The 18,419-nt window shown below is 62.8% G+C and overlaps 1 protein-coding gene across 1 annotated transcript; it reads right to left on the bottom strand.

Annotated features, from left to right (window-relative positions):
• Nucleotides 1-925: 925 nt before the first annotated feature.
• On the bottom strand, nucleotides 926-12,628 carry CPNE7 (copine 7). The gene is made up of 15 exons (XM_054710507.1): nucleotides 12,455-12,628; nucleotides 10,738-10,920; nucleotides 8,354-8,428; nucleotides 8,073-8,147; nucleotides 7,052-7,135; nucleotides 6,409-6,498; nucleotides 6,220-6,318; nucleotides 5,867-5,953; nucleotides 5,529-5,588; nucleotides 4,622-4,755; nucleotides 4,041-4,095; nucleotides 3,343-3,394; nucleotides 3,131-3,264; nucleotides 2,107-2,343; nucleotides 926-1,439 (listed from the first exon to the last, which is right to left on the bottom strand). The coding sequence occupies exons 1-15, from the start codon at nucleotides 12,626-12,628 to the stop codon at nucleotides 1,308-1,310; spliced, it is 1,671 nt and encodes a 556-aa protein (XP_054566482.1). The 3' UTR covers nucleotides 926-1,307.
• Nucleotides 12,629-18,419: the final 5,791 nt, after the last annotated feature.

Raw genomic sequence — 18,419 nt, 5'->3', positions numbered from 1 at the left:
GGGTGGATGGTAGGTGGATGGATGATGGATGGATAGATGGGTAGGTGGATGGATGGTGGGTGGATGGATGATAGATGGATAGATGGGTAGGTGGATGGATGGTGGGTGGATGGTGGGTGGATGGATGATGGATGGATAGATGGGTAGGTGGATGGATGGTGGGTGGATGGATGATAGATGGATAGATGGGTAGGTGGATGGATGGTGGGTGGATGGATGATGGATGGATAGATGGGTAGGTGGGTGGATGGTGGGTGGATGGATGATGGATGGATAGATGGGTAGGTGGGTGGATGATGGGCGGATGGTGGGTGGATGGATGATGGATGGATAGATGGGTAGGTGGGTGGATGATGGGTGGATGGTGGGTGGATGGGTGGAGCTGGGCTCAGGGTCAGGACGGTTTGTTTCTCCCAGACAAGATAATTCAGGGGAAATCTTGATTGGAATCCACCTCCACAGGGCTGGGAGGCTCTGGCCGGCAGAGTCGCACCCCCCCATCCCCCCCAGAGCAGAGCTTGCAGCACGCAGTAGGTCCCCATAGAGCCAAGTGCAGGCTGAAATCATGGAGGCCCTGCTTGGCAGCCCCTCCCCACCTGGGGGGTCATTCAGAGGTTGGGCAGCCATTGCACCCTCTGGCCCTCCCCGGGGTGCAGCCTCCTGATACCCTTGCATTCCTGGGAGGGCCCTTCATCCAGTCCAGGAAGGACCCAGGGAGCCTGAGTCTAGAAGATTCCCTGTCCGGAGTGAGGGCTGGAAGGCGCAGGTTCTCCCTGCCCCGCCCCTCCTGTGTGTGTGGGGGGCGAGTCTCGGCTGCAGGGGTGGGGTGGACGGGGGGCGGGGCAGTAAATGCACAAACCGCTGCAGGAAAAGGTGACCCTTTATTGCACGAAGCCCAGCTGAGGCGCTGAGGCAGGGCCCTAAGAGCAGGGGCAGGAAAGGGACAGCAGGGGGCAGGGCTGGCAAAGAGCAATCTGACCACCGGGCCTGGGGCCACCGGTTTCTCTGTGACCGATGCTGCCTGCTGGCCCCTCCCCAGGAAGATCAGATGCACCGTGAGTCCCCCAGCCCCTCCTGGGGCAGGGCCAGGTGTGGGGGCTACCGCCAGCCCCCCACCCCTTCTGCTTCTGTTTCTGGGTCTCCTCAGGCCTGGATTTGTTCATCCTTCCGCCTTGGGGGCCCCAGAGGATGAGTGGGCCTGGGCGGTTGGGGGACAGGAGGCTTCTGGGAGGTCAGGGGGGATTTAAGGGGCCCCAAGGGTGCTGGAGACAGGAGGCACCCCTGGTTGTACCCCCTCTCTGGGGTCCTCATGGGGTGAAGCCTGACCCACTGTCGTGGGCGCCGAGGCCTGGAGGCGGCAGCTCCTTGTGGCTGTAATACTCCACCACCTGCTTGGGCACCTCAGCCAGCACGCTCTTGGCCAGCGCCGCGGGGGACGCCTGCGGGGTGGGGACACCTGCTTACGGGGGCTTCCTGGTCCTTGGTCCCCCAGCCTCATCCTCCTGAGCCCTGCCTGTCACCTGGTGAGGAAGCCGCTTAGGGGGCCACAGTCAGGATTCACCTGGTGGCCGGGTGAGCCTCCGATAAGCAGGTGCATCCTGAAACAGGAGGCTGCGATGCCCGACACCTCAAGTGACGGCTGGTGGGCTCTGGGCACCTGCCCCGAGTGGCACACACGTCCACGTGACCCCTCCCCTGGGTCAGTGGGCTCCCGCTCGCCAGCCACCGAGAGGAAGAACGTGGCCCAGGCAGGCAGGGCGAGGCAGCCTCACGGCCCAGCCTCCCCCTTTGCCCCTCCCCTGCCCCCCTCCCGCTCCCCGGTGAAGCCGCCTGTATCCACGTGGCAGGCTGTACATGTGCTCATGTGGACTCCGCCCACACGCAGTGCCCCCAGGTGTAGCTTTGACATTTTCCTAACAGACAGGTTTTCAGGTGATTGAAAGCGGTTCAGGTCCCACTCAGGACGGGAGAGGAGACAGGCTCCGCTCCGCCCACTCGGCGCCCGTCTCTCCCGGCCCCGCCTGAGTGGGACCTGCCGCCGTCGCTGGGACAGGGGGTGCCTCCGGGCCAGGGCCTCGCACCCCCCGGCCTGTCCCGAGCACTCACGTTCTTGAGCTCCCGGAAAGGCACGAACTGGACGATGTCCCGGAGCGCGGGCTCGCCCCGCGGGGAGCGCAGGACGCCGTCGTCCCCGTCCAGGACCTGCATGTCCGTGAAGTCGGCGTTGCCCACGCCCACGATGATGATGGACATGGGCAGGTGGGAGGCTCGCACGATGGCCTCCCGCGTGTCCGCCATGTCGGTCACCACGCCGTCCGTCAGGATCAGCAGGATGTGGTATTGCTGGGGATGCAGGGAGATTGGTTGGTGGACTTGGGGGCTTGACTGGGGAGGCAGCCCCCCTGAGAGACCCCCTGGTGGCCTGGGAGTGACTGCAGACACCCCTTCACCGTGGTTTTCGGGTTTTCCTGGGATGTTTTTGCTGAAACATGATATGTACACGAGAACCAGTGAGTCCGAGCCTGTGCCCGGCACACACGGTGACCATGTCACCCGTCTTCAGCCCCAGAGATGCCGGGGTGACCCCCTTGCAGATGGAGGGCTGAGGCAGGGGAGCCCCCACTTGAACCCAGGTCTGAGGCCAGAGAGCAGGGATCTGCAGGTCCCGGTGGAGAGACGCTGAGACCCAAGGAACAGAATTCAGAGAGGGGCCCTCCTGGGGTGAGGGAGCTTAGCAGCTGCACGTGGAGAATTTTGGGGGGCGGCCAGGAGGTGAGCCAGCTCTCAAACGGTCCAGAAAGAAGACAAGCCTGGCCGGGAGGCTCAGCGGCTGAGCATTGACCTATGAACCAGGAGGTCAAGGTTCGATTCCCGGTCAGGGCACATGCCCGGGTTGCAGGCTCCATCCCCAGTGGGGGGCATGCTGGAGGCAGCTGATCCATGGTTCTCTCATCACTGATGTTTCTATCTCTCCCTTCCTCTCTGAAATCAATAAATAATATATTTTTTAAAAAGAAGACAACCTTTGCACTGGCTGCCCCCCCTCACACATGCTGATCCTTGTCTCCCCACGGCACCCACACCTCCTCATGCACCCTGTCCCCACTGTGCCGCTGCCCCAGGTACCTACAGAGGCCTCCCCGGTGCGCTCCTCGGCGGCAGCCGCACGGGCCACCTTGGAGATGATGGGTGCCACGTTGGTGGGGCCGTAGAGCTGTACGCGGGGCAGGCAGTTCCGGTAGGCCTCCACCACGCCCTGGATTCCTGCGGGGGAGGCGGGGGAGGCGGTGAGTCCTGCCCTCAGCAGCCCGCCCCCCCTTCCCCCGCCCCTCGGGCTCCTACCTTCACACTCGTCGTCCTCGGGGTTGAAATTGATGGCAAAGTCATGGGACACCTGAGTGGACACAAAGGGGCCTGAGCTGCCTGCCCTCCCCGGACCCCTCAGCCTCACCGACTGGGAGACAGACACACAGACGGGTCCTGGGCATCACTCCAGCCCTGGATCCAGCGGACCTGAGGCCCTGGTTTGCATTTCAATTATATCAGTGCAGCTCAGCAGGCGTGTCAGTGGGTGAGCGCCGACCTATGAACCAGGAGGTCACAGTTCGAATCCCAGTCAGGGCACTTGCCCGATTCCAGGCTCAATCCCCAGTGGGGGGCGTGCAGGAGGCAGCCAGTCCATGATTCTCTCTCATCACTGATGCTTCTGTATCTCCCTCCCTCTCCCTTCCTCTCTGAAATCAATAAAAATATATTTTAAAAAAATACCAGCCCCCCTCCCCCGACCATGGTTTTCTGCCTAAGCCAGTCGGACCGTTATTTGTAACTAGAAGATTCCAGACTAACGTCCCCCCTCTCCCGGCCTCCGGATGTCAAAGGTCAGCCCCTCTGGCTGGGAGGCCAGGGCCCCCGGGCCTGTCACATGGCAGTGGTGCCCAGCGGAGGGGCAGTAGCCAGGGGTCCCAGGACCCAGCATGGCCTCCCTCTGCCAGGAGGGGCACAGAGGGCGACGCCTAGGCCCGGCCCCCAGGCTGTCCTACCTCAAACTTGGGAGGGATCCGGGCTCCGAACCCCAAAGCCGAGAACCTCTTGTCGCTGGAAGAGAGGGGGCCCGTCACCCAGGGCTCCTGGGTCCTGGGGTGGGTGTGGGGCTCACAGAACCTGTGCCACCCCTTTCCCACCCAGCCAGGCCCTGTGCCGACCTGGGGAGACAGAGGCCCGGTGCAGGCAGGTGGGGACAGAGCCACCGGGGCCACCTCCTCCCACCGCTGCTCAGGCCTGGCACCTGCTGGGGAGGCGCCTGACCCCGGTGAAGGTCGGCTTCCTGCCCGCTGGACCCCCAGACAAGAGCTTGCCCCTCCATGGCCTCAGTTTACTGCTCTGTGAAGTGGACGCAGACCCCAGCCCCGGTGTCTGTGTGAGGGGTGAATGGGACCCTGTGGATAAGGCCAGCCCCACGTGGACACACGGTCTCTGACCCCGTCCACCTGGGACCGGCACCGCGGAGCCAGCCCAGCCGGCTGTCACCAGCCGTGCCCGTGCACGCCCGGCCTTGGGCGGCTGCTCTGATGGACGGACACGTCCGTGATGCCCACCCCATGGCCCAGGCCGGAGGACGCACCTGTCGTAGTCCTGGCAGACCTCGCCCACGGCCACCAGGGCCTGCAGGTACTCGTTGGGCTGGAAGGGGCTGATGTAGTGCAGGGAGCAGCTGTTCCGGGGGTCCCCGTTGGAGGCCGTGAAGTCGATGGCCACCTGTGGGGACCCGCGATCACCCCGGAGCCCCTTTCCCACCTGGCCTGGGATGGGCTCCTGCACCCCTCATTTGACAGGTAAGGGAGACCGAGGCTCGGGGAGCCACTCAGCCAGGGGGCACCTCAGAGTGGCTCCCGGGGCCTTGGGAGGGGCCCCGTGGGGACACCAGTCGGTGCCTCCTGCACCCAGAGCCACCTTGGCTGGACCCATGGGCCAGGCAGTGGCAAGGGCTGGGCCGGGCCTGGCACCTCTCAGCTGCCACCCTCCCCACCACCCCCTCCAGGAGCCAGCCCTGCGCTGCGGGCCCCAGGCGCTGGCTCAGTCACCCCTCAGGGGGCTCTGGGTGGTTCAGTGAAGCGAGGGGATGGAGACTGGGGGAGGGGGCAGAGGGAGCTGGGCTCTCCAGGCCACACCTGCTGGTGCTGGGACCCCGCTGTTCCTCTGAGTCCATAGCCCTGTTCCATCTGTTCCTATGTTTTTGTTGGGGGTGAGTCCTGGCCACGTTCCCACCCCCCGAGGTCTCCGGTTCCCCTGCACAGCGAGGGGACCCTCAGAAAAGGCCCAGGAAGAACTGAGCTCCCAGGGAGGGGCCTCTAGGCCCAGCAGGAGGGCCTCGCCGTCCCCAGGTCTGTCCTGAGTGCCAGACCAACTCTGAGCCACGACCAGGTGGGAAGGGGCCCCCGGGAGCTGTGGGGCCGGGGTGCTGACTCCCGCCCGGTGGGGTGCACTTGGCCGGCTGGGTGGAGGGGGCCCTGGGGGTCCTGTGGACTCACCGTGAAGTGGATCTGGCAGCCGCCCATGATGTAGTCCAGGAAGGAGTAAACCCTGGAGAACTTCCAGGCAGCGGGGTCAGCAGGGCCTGCCCAGGACACCCGCCCCCGGGACCCTGAGGCTGGGGCTGCGGGGCTGCGGGCAGGCAGGGCGGTCCCTCCTCCCTCAGGCTGCCTGAGTGCCCAGCACCTGCTCCTGCTTTCCTTCTGTCTCTCCCTCCCTCCGCCCCACCTGCTTCCTCCCCCAAATATTGGGGATCAGCAACATCACCAAGGCCCTGAGGGTCCATCTGACCGTGGGGGGCTGCGGGGGCGGGGCTGCGGGCAGGGGCTGCGCTCACCTTCAGGTCGGCCAGGATGACCACCCCTGAGTTCCTGTAATGGCGCTTCTTCTGCTTGTACTTGGCGTTCACGCATTCCCACTGGGCCTGGGCACAGGGACACGCAGAGACCCCCACCCGAGTGCCAGTGCCAACACCCCACCCTGAGGGGCTGGTGGCCTGAGCGCCGAGCCCAGGCCGGGGTTTCCCACCCGTCCCTGCCCGTGCGCCTGGCAGGTGCAGCGAGGCACTGTGGGTCTTTCCTGGAGGACCCGGGGCGCAGGGCCGCGCCCACCTGCTTCCTGTGGCTGCTGCTCCCAGCGGCCCCTTCCGTGCAGCTGGGGCAGGACCCGGTTTCCGGAGCCTCAGCTCACCTGGTCCTCGGCCCAGGCCCTCCGCATCTCCGCGAAGGTGGTGGTGAACTCCCCGATGAAGTCGTGTTTCCCGCGAGAGTCGTGGTCCCAGACCAGGCACTGCGGACCCCAGGCCCTTCAGCCGCCTGCCCCAGGGGCCCCTCCTGGCGTCCCCACCCCCTGCCCGCCTGCCCCGAGGGCCGTCTGCACCTTCAGAGGCCTGGTCTCCTCACAGCTGCACAGGGAGTTGAGCGACACCTTGAAGGGCTCCCACACGGGGCTCAGGTTGTTCTTCACCACCTGGGGGTCCGGAGGGGGTGCTGCCTCAGGCCCAGAGCTGAGCCCCCGGACCCCATCCCGTCGGGAAACACCTTCATCACTCTATTCTAAAAGCTGGCATCCGCCCGGCCGGTGGCTCAGAGGGTGAGCGCCCATCTATGGACCTGGTGGTCACGGTTCGATTCCCGCTCAGGGCACAGGCCAGGGCTGCAGGCTTGACCGATCCCCAGTGTGGGGCGTGCAGGAGGCAGCCGATCCATGACTCTCTCTCATCATTGATGTTTCTCTCTCTCTCCCTCTCCCTTCCTCTCTGAAACCAATAATTTAAAAAAGCGGAAATGAATTTATCTAGAAAGAAAATGCAGCTCATCTCAGTCACCTGTTGGGCCTGACAACAAAACAATCCTTAAATTCTCACAGCGCGGCTGCACGCCCACCCGCCAGCCCCCTGTTCACAGGGGACGAGGGTGTTGGGGTTCAGGGGACGCAGGGAGTGACGGGTCAGCTGTCCTCTCATCCCCGTGCCTGCGGGACTGCAGGGCAGGCCGCGGTGCCAGGCCAGCAGGGCCCTCACCTCCGTCCGGTACACCAGCTGCTCGCTCTGGTCGTCGTTGACCCGGTACAGCTCCAGGAAGGGGTCCGACTTGCTGAAGACGTCCTGGGGGGGGGGGGCAGCAGGGTGTGGGCGCAGCCCAGCCCAGGCCCAGCCCTCTCTGCCTTGTCCCGGCTGCGCCTTCACCCCCAGACCTCTGTCTCCTCAGCTACGCGGGAGGGCACAGCCCACCCGGGAGTGTCTCAGATGCCCCGGCCTTGCCCTGCCCTCGAGAGCAGTGGTTCCCAGCCTTGTTTTGGCCACACCCCACCTAAGCTTCTCTAACATCTTGCTGCCCCCCAACATGGAATTCTTATATGAAAAGGGAATGCTATTCACTAACTTGGTCTAACGAAGCTTCCAAAGAACATGGCATCCATGAAAGAGGAAAATAAAAGCACGAAAGGACAGTGGAAGTTCTGAGGAAGAAATCACTAAGAAATTGTTTAAAAATAATAATACGAAGTGATAGGAAAAGACAGCAAATAAAGTTTCAAAACATAAGAGAGAACTGAAATGCATAAAAATGTCACAATGTATATTTATATGCTGTATATGAGGCCCCTAGAGCCATAAGAAATGCAAAAAAACTCACTGTGAATAACTCATTCTCAGATTGCCCCCCTTAAATATCAAATCGCCCCCCTGTGGGCGTGGCCCACGCGGGAACCTCTGCTCCGGAGCCCTTGCTGGCCCCCAGCACCCTGGCTGTAGCTCTCTGGCCTCCGCTGCACCCCTCCAGCCAACATCACCTGCTCCCCCTCGGCCTCTCCCTGAGGCGCAGAAAGGATGCCGTGGGGCTGGCGGCCATGACAGAAACAACACCGCCATGGCCGCCCCCACATGACCCGGGTGCTGCTCACGGGACACATCCCTGTGTCCTCGAGGCCAGTCTGTCCTGGGCCTCCTCTGAGGGCGGCGGCCCTGAGGCAGGGCCCACGCTAGGCGGGGGGTCCTCTCATCGCCCTGCAGCCCAGCCCCAGGCGGGCACCCCGACACTCACCTTGTCGTCCAGCTTCTGGGCCCGGAAGGAGAGCTCGACGTACCCGTTGTTGGTGGAGATGTCCTCGGCTATCACCTGCGCGGGCGAGGCCACAGCTGCGCGCTTGGCAGACCTGGTCGCCCCACCCTTCCCGACCGACTTCGGCCGCTGAGAGGACTCCCCAGTCCACAGAGCAGCCCTGGCCTCGCTCTCATCTTCCCCGCAGGACCCTCAGGGCCAGGGCGAGGGCAGGGCGGGCTCAGGTCTGAAGGGCGGGCCGGGCAGGAAGGGGGCGGCCTCACCGTGATGGTGGACTTGCCCGCATTCCTGCCGAACTTCAGCAGCAGTGGTCGGGTCACCTTCTTCTGGGCCACAATCTGGAGGTCAGGAAGGTCAGGGAGGGGTTGGCCGCTGCCGCCCGGGAGACCCCGTCTCCCTGTCTCCTCACCCCGGTGGCCCGGCAGTCGCCCGCCCACGGCCCTCTCCAGAGACACTCGGCCGCCTGATGCCTCTCTGTTCCTCTGTGGCCGCCACCTGCTCTGCCCGACACCCTCATTCCCCTCCTCATGCCCCCCCCCCCCCCCGCATCGCCCATGTATCAGAGGAGAAAACTGAGGCTCAGAGAGACTGCCCAGGGTCACGTGTTGGTGGGCCCATGTGCCTGGCGTCCACAGGTCTGGCTCCACTGCCCATGCTGGCTGGAGGGGGTGGTGCGGGGGCAGGAGCCAGACGGGAGCCGCAGCCAGCTCTCCACCATCCTGCCTGTCCATGCAGGAGATTCCTCCCTGGGGTCTCGCCCTCCCCCCGCCCCCACCTGACTGCCTCCCCCACCAGGGTATGAGCCCTGCACTGGGCCAGTGAGGTGGTCCAGGGATGTCTATGCAGCCAGGCCACCTGCTCACCAGGGCAGCCTCAGGTGGCTGGGTGTCCTCAGCTATTGCCACGGTGAGGGTGCCCTGACACTCCCAGCGCTCACCTGACCCACCCCACGCTGGCTCCTGTCTGGCCCGAGCTGGGCGACCATGGCAAAGAGCGTGAGTCCAGACAGGAGACAGGATCTTCCCACCCGCCCATCAGGGTGCCTGCTGGCAGCTGCCGAGCCCTCGGGAACATTGTGTGCAGAGAGAAGCCAGGCCCAGGGGTGGGAAAGCTCTCTGTGGGGTGCGGGGCCTCGTGCGGCCCCAGACTCTCCCACGGTGGGCTTCCCTTCCGGGCGCTCCGACCAGGGACAATGGGCGGCTGCGGGTAGCTGTGGCCGTAGCGCTGCCTGCGTGTGGCCTGGGCTGGGCCTGCCGTTCAGTTAAAATCGACGCTTCCACAGCGGCCGAGGGGCCTTCGCTCTGAGTGCCCCGGTTTCCCCGGGAGGAGGTTCAGACAGAGGTCAGGGACTCCCTCAAGGTCACGGCGCTGGGATTTGAAACCATCTTCTCCCCGCTGCCCCCTCCACCACTGACTGTCATGCCCCGGATGGCAGGGCCGTCCAAGGGAGTCAGCCAGGGAGGAGGCCAGGCAGGAGGTTCTCAATGGGCGTGTTTGTTGTCTGAAGTTTATGTGAACACCCAGACATGTGTGTCCATGGATCTGCACCCATGTGTGTGCATGGGTGTGTCCGTGCATGTGTGTGCGCCCACGCCCACATTTGCGTACATGTATATAAGTATTTCTGCACACGTGTGTGAGCACATGGTTACACGTACATGTTCGTGTGTGTGTGTGTGTGTGTGTGTGTGTGTGTCCTCTGTCCTCTTCCGTGCTAATGATGGCAGGTGGGAGGCATGCTGCCCTGATGCCTTTTCCCGGGGCTATGTCCTTTCTAATTCTCAGTCCTCTCATCTGTGAAATGGGTGACAGAGGATGTGTCCTAGACCAGCTCCGGCCCAGGCAGCGAGGGGATGAGTCATACAGATATCACATTGTGTAAAAGACTCAGGACACACAAGAAAACACCCCGTGTGATTTATGGACACGAGGCTCTAGAGCAGCTGCAGAGGAGTGGGGGGACCTGCGTGATCTGGGGATGCTCAGGTGTACACAGCTGTCTGAACTCATCTGTCTCAACCCTTAAGGTCTACATACCCCACTGCATGTAACTCAGGTCTCAGTAAAAAGACAGGTGCCCCTCAGGGCTCTTGGGGGCACTAAGTGCGGGCACCGCCTGGCATGAGCTCTTGTTAACACTGATGGTGGAGGGGAGGGGACACGGGTCCCCCCCTTGCTGGTGGGGCTGGATGAGTAGCCGCTGGGCCGGCCTCTGCGCAGGGAGGGACAGGGAGAGCCCGCGTGCCGTGTGGAAAGGCCCCCTCGTGCGTGGAGGTGAAAAAAGCAGCTGCAGAACTAGGCAATTTGCTTTAAAACGATAGAGAAATCACAGGCTTCTCTCCTCCTGTGAGATTCGTCTCTGGTCGGACGTAAGGAACGCGGGGACAGGGCAGGAGGGAGATGGGCCAGCAGCCCTTTTAGGCTCTGAATCTGAGCCACACGGAGGTATTACCCAGTGTAAGTGGCACATTTTTAAGAACGACTCCTAAGGAGCTGCTAAAGAGGAGCCGTGCAGATGGCAGAGCCAGGATGCTCGTCCGAGGGAGCCGGCGATGCCCATGCCCACGCCACCCCGGGCATCGCACCGGCTCCCGTCCTGCCCTCCTGGTCTCTCCGGCCTCGTCCCTCCCGCGGGGACGGTGCCCACCTGCCCCAAGGTGCACTCCATGCCGCCCAGGAAGTCGTCGTCCTGACAGCTGAGGCTGCCGGGCCCGTGGCTGTCGTAGACCTCGAACCGCAGCTTCTGCGCCTCCTCAAAGTAGTAGTCGAGCGTGAAGACCTTGGAGAACACGGGGTGCAGGCAGCTCCGGACCACCTCCGTCCTGTCCACCTGCAGCAGCGGGGAGCAGGCCGCGGGGCTTCCACCAGGCCCGGCCCCGGCCCCGGCCCCGGCCCTCAGACGCCCTCTCCTGGGGGCCTGGCTCCCAGGCCACACCCTGGGGAGACCCCCGCCCAACCTGTGCCCACCCGTCAGGACCCAGCTCACCAGGACCCTGGGCACCTCCCTCCCTGAAATGAAGGGGACCCCCTGGTGGACGTGGGTGGCCACGTCTCTGCACCTCCTCATCTGGTGCCCGCCTTGGCCTGCTCCATCCCCATATCAGGATGGGGAAACTGAGGCTCAGCTCTCTGAGTTAGGGACGGAGCCCCGGAACCTGGGCTGGGCAAACCCAAAGCAGAGACCTCTCTCAGCACCAGGGGGGCTCGGGTCGGGGCACAGAGGCCCTGGGTCCAGCTCTCTCTTCCATCCAACTCACCCCACCCCCACCCCCAGCACAATCCCCTGTCAGTAGGTTTCTGTGCAGCCCTCGGGGTCCCACACCCAAAAGAGCGTGTGCATTAGGCAGCGCCCCAGCCAAGGCACAAGGGCTAAGGGGGGGGGGGACCTGGGGCACAGGACTCCTCCCCGCACCCCCTCTCCAGCGCCCCTACTGCCAGGCAGACCCTGGGCTGAGCCGCCCTTCACCCCTGAGGTGGGTGACCTCGGGGTTCCTCAGCCCCAGGGGGCGGGGGCGGGGGGGGTGTGTGAATGAGGAGAGACTGCACAAGGTCAGATCTCGCCCCCTCAGGAGCGGGGTCCCCTCCGAGGCCCCCACCGAGGCTCCTGCAGCCAACACCAGCTCCCCTCCCCGCAGCACCCCTTGTCGTGAGATGGTGGGAGAAAGCGCGTTGTACAGCGGGGAGCGCCCAGGGCTGCGACCCCCGCCCCCAAAAAGGGAGGGCTGAGCCGGGCCGTGGGCACCACCCTCAGGAGGGCACCACCCTCAGGACCCGGGAGTGTCAAGGGGAGAACCCGGGTCGCGGAGACAAAAACGCCGCCCAGAGTCCGGTCCACGGGGCGCCCGAAAGCGGCCCCTGCGATCCCAACCCGGCCCCAGGCTGCCTCGGCGGGTCCCCCAGAGTCGCTCCAGGGTCGAGGCGAGGGGCTAGGGCGCCTCTCGAGGGGCGTCCGGGTCTCGGGATCCAGTCCCGGCAGGAGCCGCGCCCCCTCCCTGCTCCGGACCCGCAGCGGTGCCTCTACCGGAGGAGGAGGACCCGGCCCGAAGCGGAGCTCCTGGCTGCCCGGCGCAGGGACCCGCCGTCCCAGTCCCACTCCTGCACCCCACCCGCCCGCGCCCGCAAGACCCCCGGGACCCCACTCAGCGCGCCCTCTGTCCCGGGAGCTCGGCCCGCCGCTGCCCCGTCCAGTCCAGCCCCGCCCGGCTCCCTCGGCTCCTGGTGCCCACTCTTTAGCCCTGGTAACCCCGACCCCGTGCACCCCACCCCGACCCGTGCACCCCACTCCGACCCCGAGCACCCCACTCCGACCCCGAGCACCCCAACTCCCAGACGCCCCGCCCTGCGCCCCCAGCCCCGCCGCCTACCTGCACCCACTGGCCCTGCGCCTGCAGCAGCAGCACCACGCTGGGGTCCGACTTGGTGAGCGGGTCGCGGTCCAGCAGGTGCCGGCAGCTCAGCCGCAGCTCCACCTTCGAGGCGCAGGGCGCCGGCACCACTCGGGGGGCGCCCGCCTCCCCGCGCGCCCAGCCCGCGCTCATGCTCCCGGCGCCGGGTCCGGCTGGGCGCACCGAGGGGCCGCTTCCCGCCAGTCAGCGCCGCGCCGCGGGCTAAAGATGGCCCGGCCCCGCGTGGCCGCGCGTCCCGGCGCGGGCACAGGCGGTTCCGCGGCCGCGACCACGCGGGGACTGAGGCGGGTGGGGGCGGGCGGGACGGAGGTGCGGCCGTGGAGGGGCGGAGTCTGGGCGGGATGTGTGTGATGGGGGGATTGGGGAGCGGACAGTGGAGGGGGCCTGGGCCGGGAGCAGCTGGAAAAGGCTGGCCCAGGAGAGGGAGCCAGCGAAGGCTGGACTGGGACCCGCCCAGGACACGGGGTGGGGGAGACCCTCCTGGACGGCGCTGGCCCCGCAGGTGCCCTGGGCCGGGGCCCCTCCAGGCAGGAAGCGAGGGCGCAGCGGCCGGTTTAGCACCGAGTCCTGGCGCCCTCCCTGGGCCCTCGCCCATCTCCAGATCCGAGGCCTCAATCAGCCTTCAGAGGGCGCTGCTGTGAGCCTAGCGTGGGCCGGGCTGGGGCTGGTGACAGACGAGCTGGCGGCCACTTTGGTGGGACTTGCCCAAGAGGAGGGCCAGCCCCTCGCTGTCCTGGGGGTGCCAGGCTGAAGGCCAGAGTCTGACCAGGTGCGGGGGTGGGGGGCCCTTCCACACCCTCCCCCAGAGCCAGCCGGAGGGCAGCAGGTCGGGGTCCATGGGAGGAGCCCCACTCTGCCCCAACTTCACCCCCCATCACCCTGTCCTGACAGGCGAAGGGCTGTGGGTAGAGGCCAAAACCACCTCCCTGCACACCCTCTGCCCATTTTTGCCTAAAAGTGGGGCACAGACCTGCCCAAAGCCATGTGGGAAGAGGGTCTAGGTCAGTGGGTCCCAGCCTGGTTTTGGCCACGCCCCACCTGAGCATCTCTAACATCCTGATGCCCCACATAGAATTCTTATTATTCACAAAGTGAGCTCCTAGTCACGTGGAGGAAGCCTAAAAGGCCATGAACTTGGTCTAAACAAGCTTCCAAAGAGCATGGCATCCACAAAAGAGAAAAAATAAAAGAACAAAAGGGCATTTCACTAAGAAATCACTAAGAAATTGTTAAAAAATAATAATGATATGAAGTGATAGGAATAAATAGCAAATAAAGTTTCAACACATATAATAGAGAACTGAAATGCATAAAAATGTCACAATATACACTGAGTGGCCAGATTATTATGATCTCTGAGTGCATAATAATCTGGCTACTCAATATATATATTATATATTATACTAGAGGCCCGATGCATGAAGATTCATGCAAGAATGGGCCTTCCTTCCCCTGACTGCTGGCACCACCTTTGCTCCGGCCAGAGCCGCCTTTCCGCCTTCCTACACTGCCCAGAGGCCTGGAGTGGCTGGGGCGGTGTGGAACGCCTGCGTCCCACCCCCAGCTGCTTGGTGCCTGTGTATGCAAATTAACCCACCATCTTTGTTGGGTTAATTTGCATATTCATGCCTGATTGGCTGGTGGGTGTTGCAAAGGTGTGGTCAATTTGCATCTTTCTCTTTTATTTGTGTGTGTGTGTGTGTGTGTGTATATATATATATATATATATATATATATACATATATATATATATATATATATATATTAAGAGGCCTGGTGCATGAATTCGTGCATGGGTGGGGATCCGGCCAGCCTGGCCAGGGGGAGGGGACATGGGTGGTTGGCTGGCCTGCTGGTCGAACTCTTGGTTTAGGGGACAATTTGCATATTAGCCTTTTATTATATAGGATATACACTGAGTGGCCAGATTATAATGCATTCAGAGATCATAATAATCTGGCCACTCAGTCTATATTTATATGCTGTACATGAGGCCCCTAGAGCCATAAGAAATGCAAAAAATTCACTGTGAATAACTTATTCTTGAATTGCCCCCCTTTGCACACACCCCACACTGGGAACCACTGGTCTCAGGTGAAAGGGAACAAGGATGAGGGGAGCAGGAACCAGGCTCCATGCACTCATGCTGCTCAGAGCTCAGCCTTGGCCCCCAGAAGAAGAGCCGGGGGTCAGAGGGCCTGCCCCACAGGAAAGGGTGCTCCCCAGTGGCAGTGGACAGCGGGAGGTGCCCATGGAGGAGGAGTCTCCATGGGCAGGAGGCAGCGGACGGCGTCCCTGAAGGTTGGACAATAGGGTTGGGCGCTGGTGCCCCTGGGAGGGTTTGCCGAGATAGTAACTGTCCCAGGGCCGCCTGAGTGAGCGGGGGTCCCGGCTCCAGACCCACTTCCTGAGCCTCTGGCTACTGAGGCGAGGGGCAGGCCACACACAGAGGTATGTGGGGCCAGTCTGGTACCCCTTCTCCTGCCCCACCCACCCTCCGTGTCCACCTCTTGGAAGCTGGCCCAGGTTCAGGCAGCTTTGGAAATCAGCTGGCACCCCATGCGTCCTTCCTAGCCCAGCTTCCCAGGGATGGAGGCGTGGAGAGGGGGACTCCGAGTCCTTAGTCCACCAGCTGAGCACGTGGGCTGTAGGGGTGCCTCTGGGGCTTGTAGGGGCTCCAGGCTCTCCCAGAGCCAGCTTCCCCAGGACACCGGCCCGGCCGGCATGCTGAGCGGCTGTGAGGATAAGGATGGGGACCCCGGTGAGTGGCTTGCTCTGGTGGGCACCCAGCCCCACAAAGGCACGTGCAGTGGCTCCTGGCAAGCCTCAGGGTCTCCCCCACCCCCGTGCAGGCTCCTCCCGCCAGGCCTTGGGGAGCTATCGCGAGGACTGACCCCGAAGCCTCACTTCAGCACCAAGGACAGCACCAGCGCCTTGGGCTCTGCGTGCGCTTTGCTGTGCTGACTGCCATGGCGTTAAGCCTCACAACCATCCCACGGAAGAGGAAAAGGGGGTTTCGGCCCACCCGGCCTGGCTCAGGGCGTGAGCGTCGACCTGTGAACCAGGAGGTCACAGTTCGATTCCAGGTCAGGGCACAAGCCTGGGTTGCGGGCTCGATCCCCAGTGTGGGGCGTGCAGGAAGCAGCGGATCCATGATTCTCTCTCGTCATTGATGTTTCTGTCTCTCCCTCCCTCTCCCTTCCTCTCTGAAGTCAATAACAATATATATTTATTAAAAAAGGCAGGCTGTGGTGACTTGCCCACGGCTGCCCCGGTTCAGCTCTTAGACATCGCTGCTCGCACTCGGGAAGTAACAGGGGACATTTCCGCCAAAGAGTCGGATGGGCCCACTGGGGTCTCCGGCCACAGCCTCACAGTGACAGGTCCCACACGGTGACCTTGGGCCTCTGTTTCGGGCCACGGCGGCTCCAGAAAGCACTAACAGAGAAGCCGCAGAGGAAAACACTGGACTCGGTGTAGCCCTGGTCTTCGGGGCCTGGGCCAGAGCAGCCTTCCTGAGGGCCTGGGGGAGGCAGCCAGGCTGTGGGGCTGCACGACCCTCCTCACCACCCAGCCCACAAGGGCCCAGGGACCCGGGCGGGGCTGGTGGGGAGGGCAGGGCGCCCAGACGCAGGAAATGAGTTCCCCACACTTCCTATACTTTGTTGCCGTTTTACAGGAAATAATAACACATGTTCCCTGTTGAAAAATTAAAAAATGGAGATAAGCAAGTGAAAATAAAGATCCAGACGTAAACTGTGAGCAGTCTATTTTTGTCCCCAGCTTTTTCCCAGGCAAATCTATTTGAATTAATTTTTTATAAGTTGTCTCCAACCCCGAGCCCTTACCACACATGGTTGGTCAGATGGCCAGCCTGGGGGATCCTCCTGTCACGTCTCAGAGCCAGGTCCCCGGGCCCAGGACTGCGCCAGGCACCGAGTTAGCGCTCCGTGAACGTGTGGGCAGCGAGGTCAGGCTGCTTCTGTCTGGCAACCTGTTTCTCTCAGGTTTTTTTTGTTGTTGACAACATTGGATGGCCTTCCTCCTTCCACGGACGGAATGTTGTCACCCCAAGGCTCCCAGGTTGGAACCCTGACTCCCCATGTGATGGTGTCCGAAGGTGGGGCCCTCATGAATGGGGTTCCTGCCCTCCACCACCTGAGGACACAGGACAGCCGAGGGTTCTCGCCAGACACCCCATCTGCTGGCACCTTCTTCCCGGACTTCCAGCCCCCAGAGCTGAGAGGAGAAGGTGGCGTCTGTTACAGCAGCTGAACACACTGGCATTTCACACCTACAGCAGGGGTCAGGGAGCGGCAGCCCCCGGGGCCAAGTCTGCAGGCTGCCTGTTTGGTAAATAAAGTGTTTTTTTTTTTTGCAATAAAACTTCAGCAGCTCCAGATGGCAGCAACGGAGAGAACCCGCGGAGGAAAAAGCGGGAGCGTGTCGTCCCGTCCATGCAAATAGAGCTGTGTCTGAGTTCCCTCTCCAGGAACACAGCTGAGTCCTGTCCCAGGGACCATGTGGCCCAGAAAGCCAGAAATATTTAGTGTCTTCCATGTGGTCCTTTAAGAAAAGGGTTCCAGGCCCTGGCGAGCACAATGTGCAAGGCCCACTCTTCCTTCTGGCTCCCCTACCCCTAGCCCCCCAGTGCCCAGAGGGCATCCTGCTTGCCCAGGGCAAGGGATGAGAGAGAGAGGGAGACCCACTGACCTAATCCTGGAGACCTTTGTAACCGAATACCAGCCCAATGCCTTTCGCTTTTGTCTGTTCAAGCCGCTGGGTGCCGCCCTCACCCCTCACATAAGGACCAGGGGCCAGATTAGACCAGGCGTGAAGGTCAGGAGGCGGGGACACAGGGCGGGAGCATGAGACCCTGACATGGGCCAGAGAGGCAGACGGTCCACAGGGGCCGTGTCTCCAGCTGATGGACGGCCCGGTTTCCTCTCCTGACTCATCTGGGCGTTTGATGATATTCTGGGGAAGCGCCCGCCCGCCGCTGGGCTTTGCGTGTCCCTGCACTCTCTCTGTGCCTTTCATCCGTGACCCAGTTCTGCCGCCTCCTCCCCAGGAGGCGCTGCCCTCTCTGGGGAATTTCCAGAAGGGTGGGAACTGGCCGGGTTGGGCTGCGCTCTGTTGGCCCCCAGCACTGTGGGATTGCGAGTCCATCTGCAGCGTGGGGACCGAGGCTTAATGAGGAGGGAGCCCCACGGAGGCCCTGCAGCCAGGCCTACTGCGCCCCACACCCCCTCCTCACCTCTGACCAGGTGGCCGGACCTCAGCGTTTGGGAGGCGCCTGGAAGGGGGATCTGCAACTGAGGCCATGCCTGAGCCCTTCCCAGGAGGGGGTCTGGAGAAGGCTCCGGAAGACCAGCTCTCCTCCCGTGCTCCTGTTGCCTGGCAACAGGTGGCCGTCTTCACTGGCAGCCCTGGGGAGGGGCTCCTGGCTGTCACAGTCAGGGTCCCAGAGCCTCCATGGCCAGCCTTTAACCACAGCCTGCACTCGGCACCTGCTGTATCCTGCCTGTTGGCAGGTGAGGAGATGGTACAGCTCCATCCTGTTCACGGTGCCGCCCCCGGGGCCCAGCGTGCAGTAGGTGCTCAATAAGTGTTTGTCAAGTGAGCAGAACAGAGAGAACCCAGAGGACAGAGAGAATCAGGAGAGAAGAGAACGCAGAAAACAGATAAAATGGAGAGATCCCTGACCTTTCAGCCTTGACCCTTAACCCCTGACCCTGACCCTAACCCATTTCCTCCTGATTCTTTCTGTTTTGTGCATTCTCTCTGTTTTCTGTTCCTCTCCCGAGAGGAAAGAGCTACCAGGCCCCTGCTGGCTCTTATGTTCACCATGGATGCTCCCTCCCAGCGAAATCTTCCAGAGAATTCGTTCTGTTTTTTGAGAACGAAATCTCGGTGAAGACAA

Source organism: Eptesicus fuscus, chromosome 21 (assembly GCF_027574615.1).
Source record: "Eptesicus fuscus isolate TK198812 chromosome 21, DD_ASM_mEF_20220401, whole genome shotgun sequence".
Lineage (NCBI taxonomy): Eukaryota > Metazoa > Chordata > Mammalia > Chiroptera > Vespertilionidae > Eptesicus > Eptesicus fuscus.
Note: the sequence above shows the minus strand (reverse complement) of the source record. Positions and strands in the feature narration are given on the sequence as shown.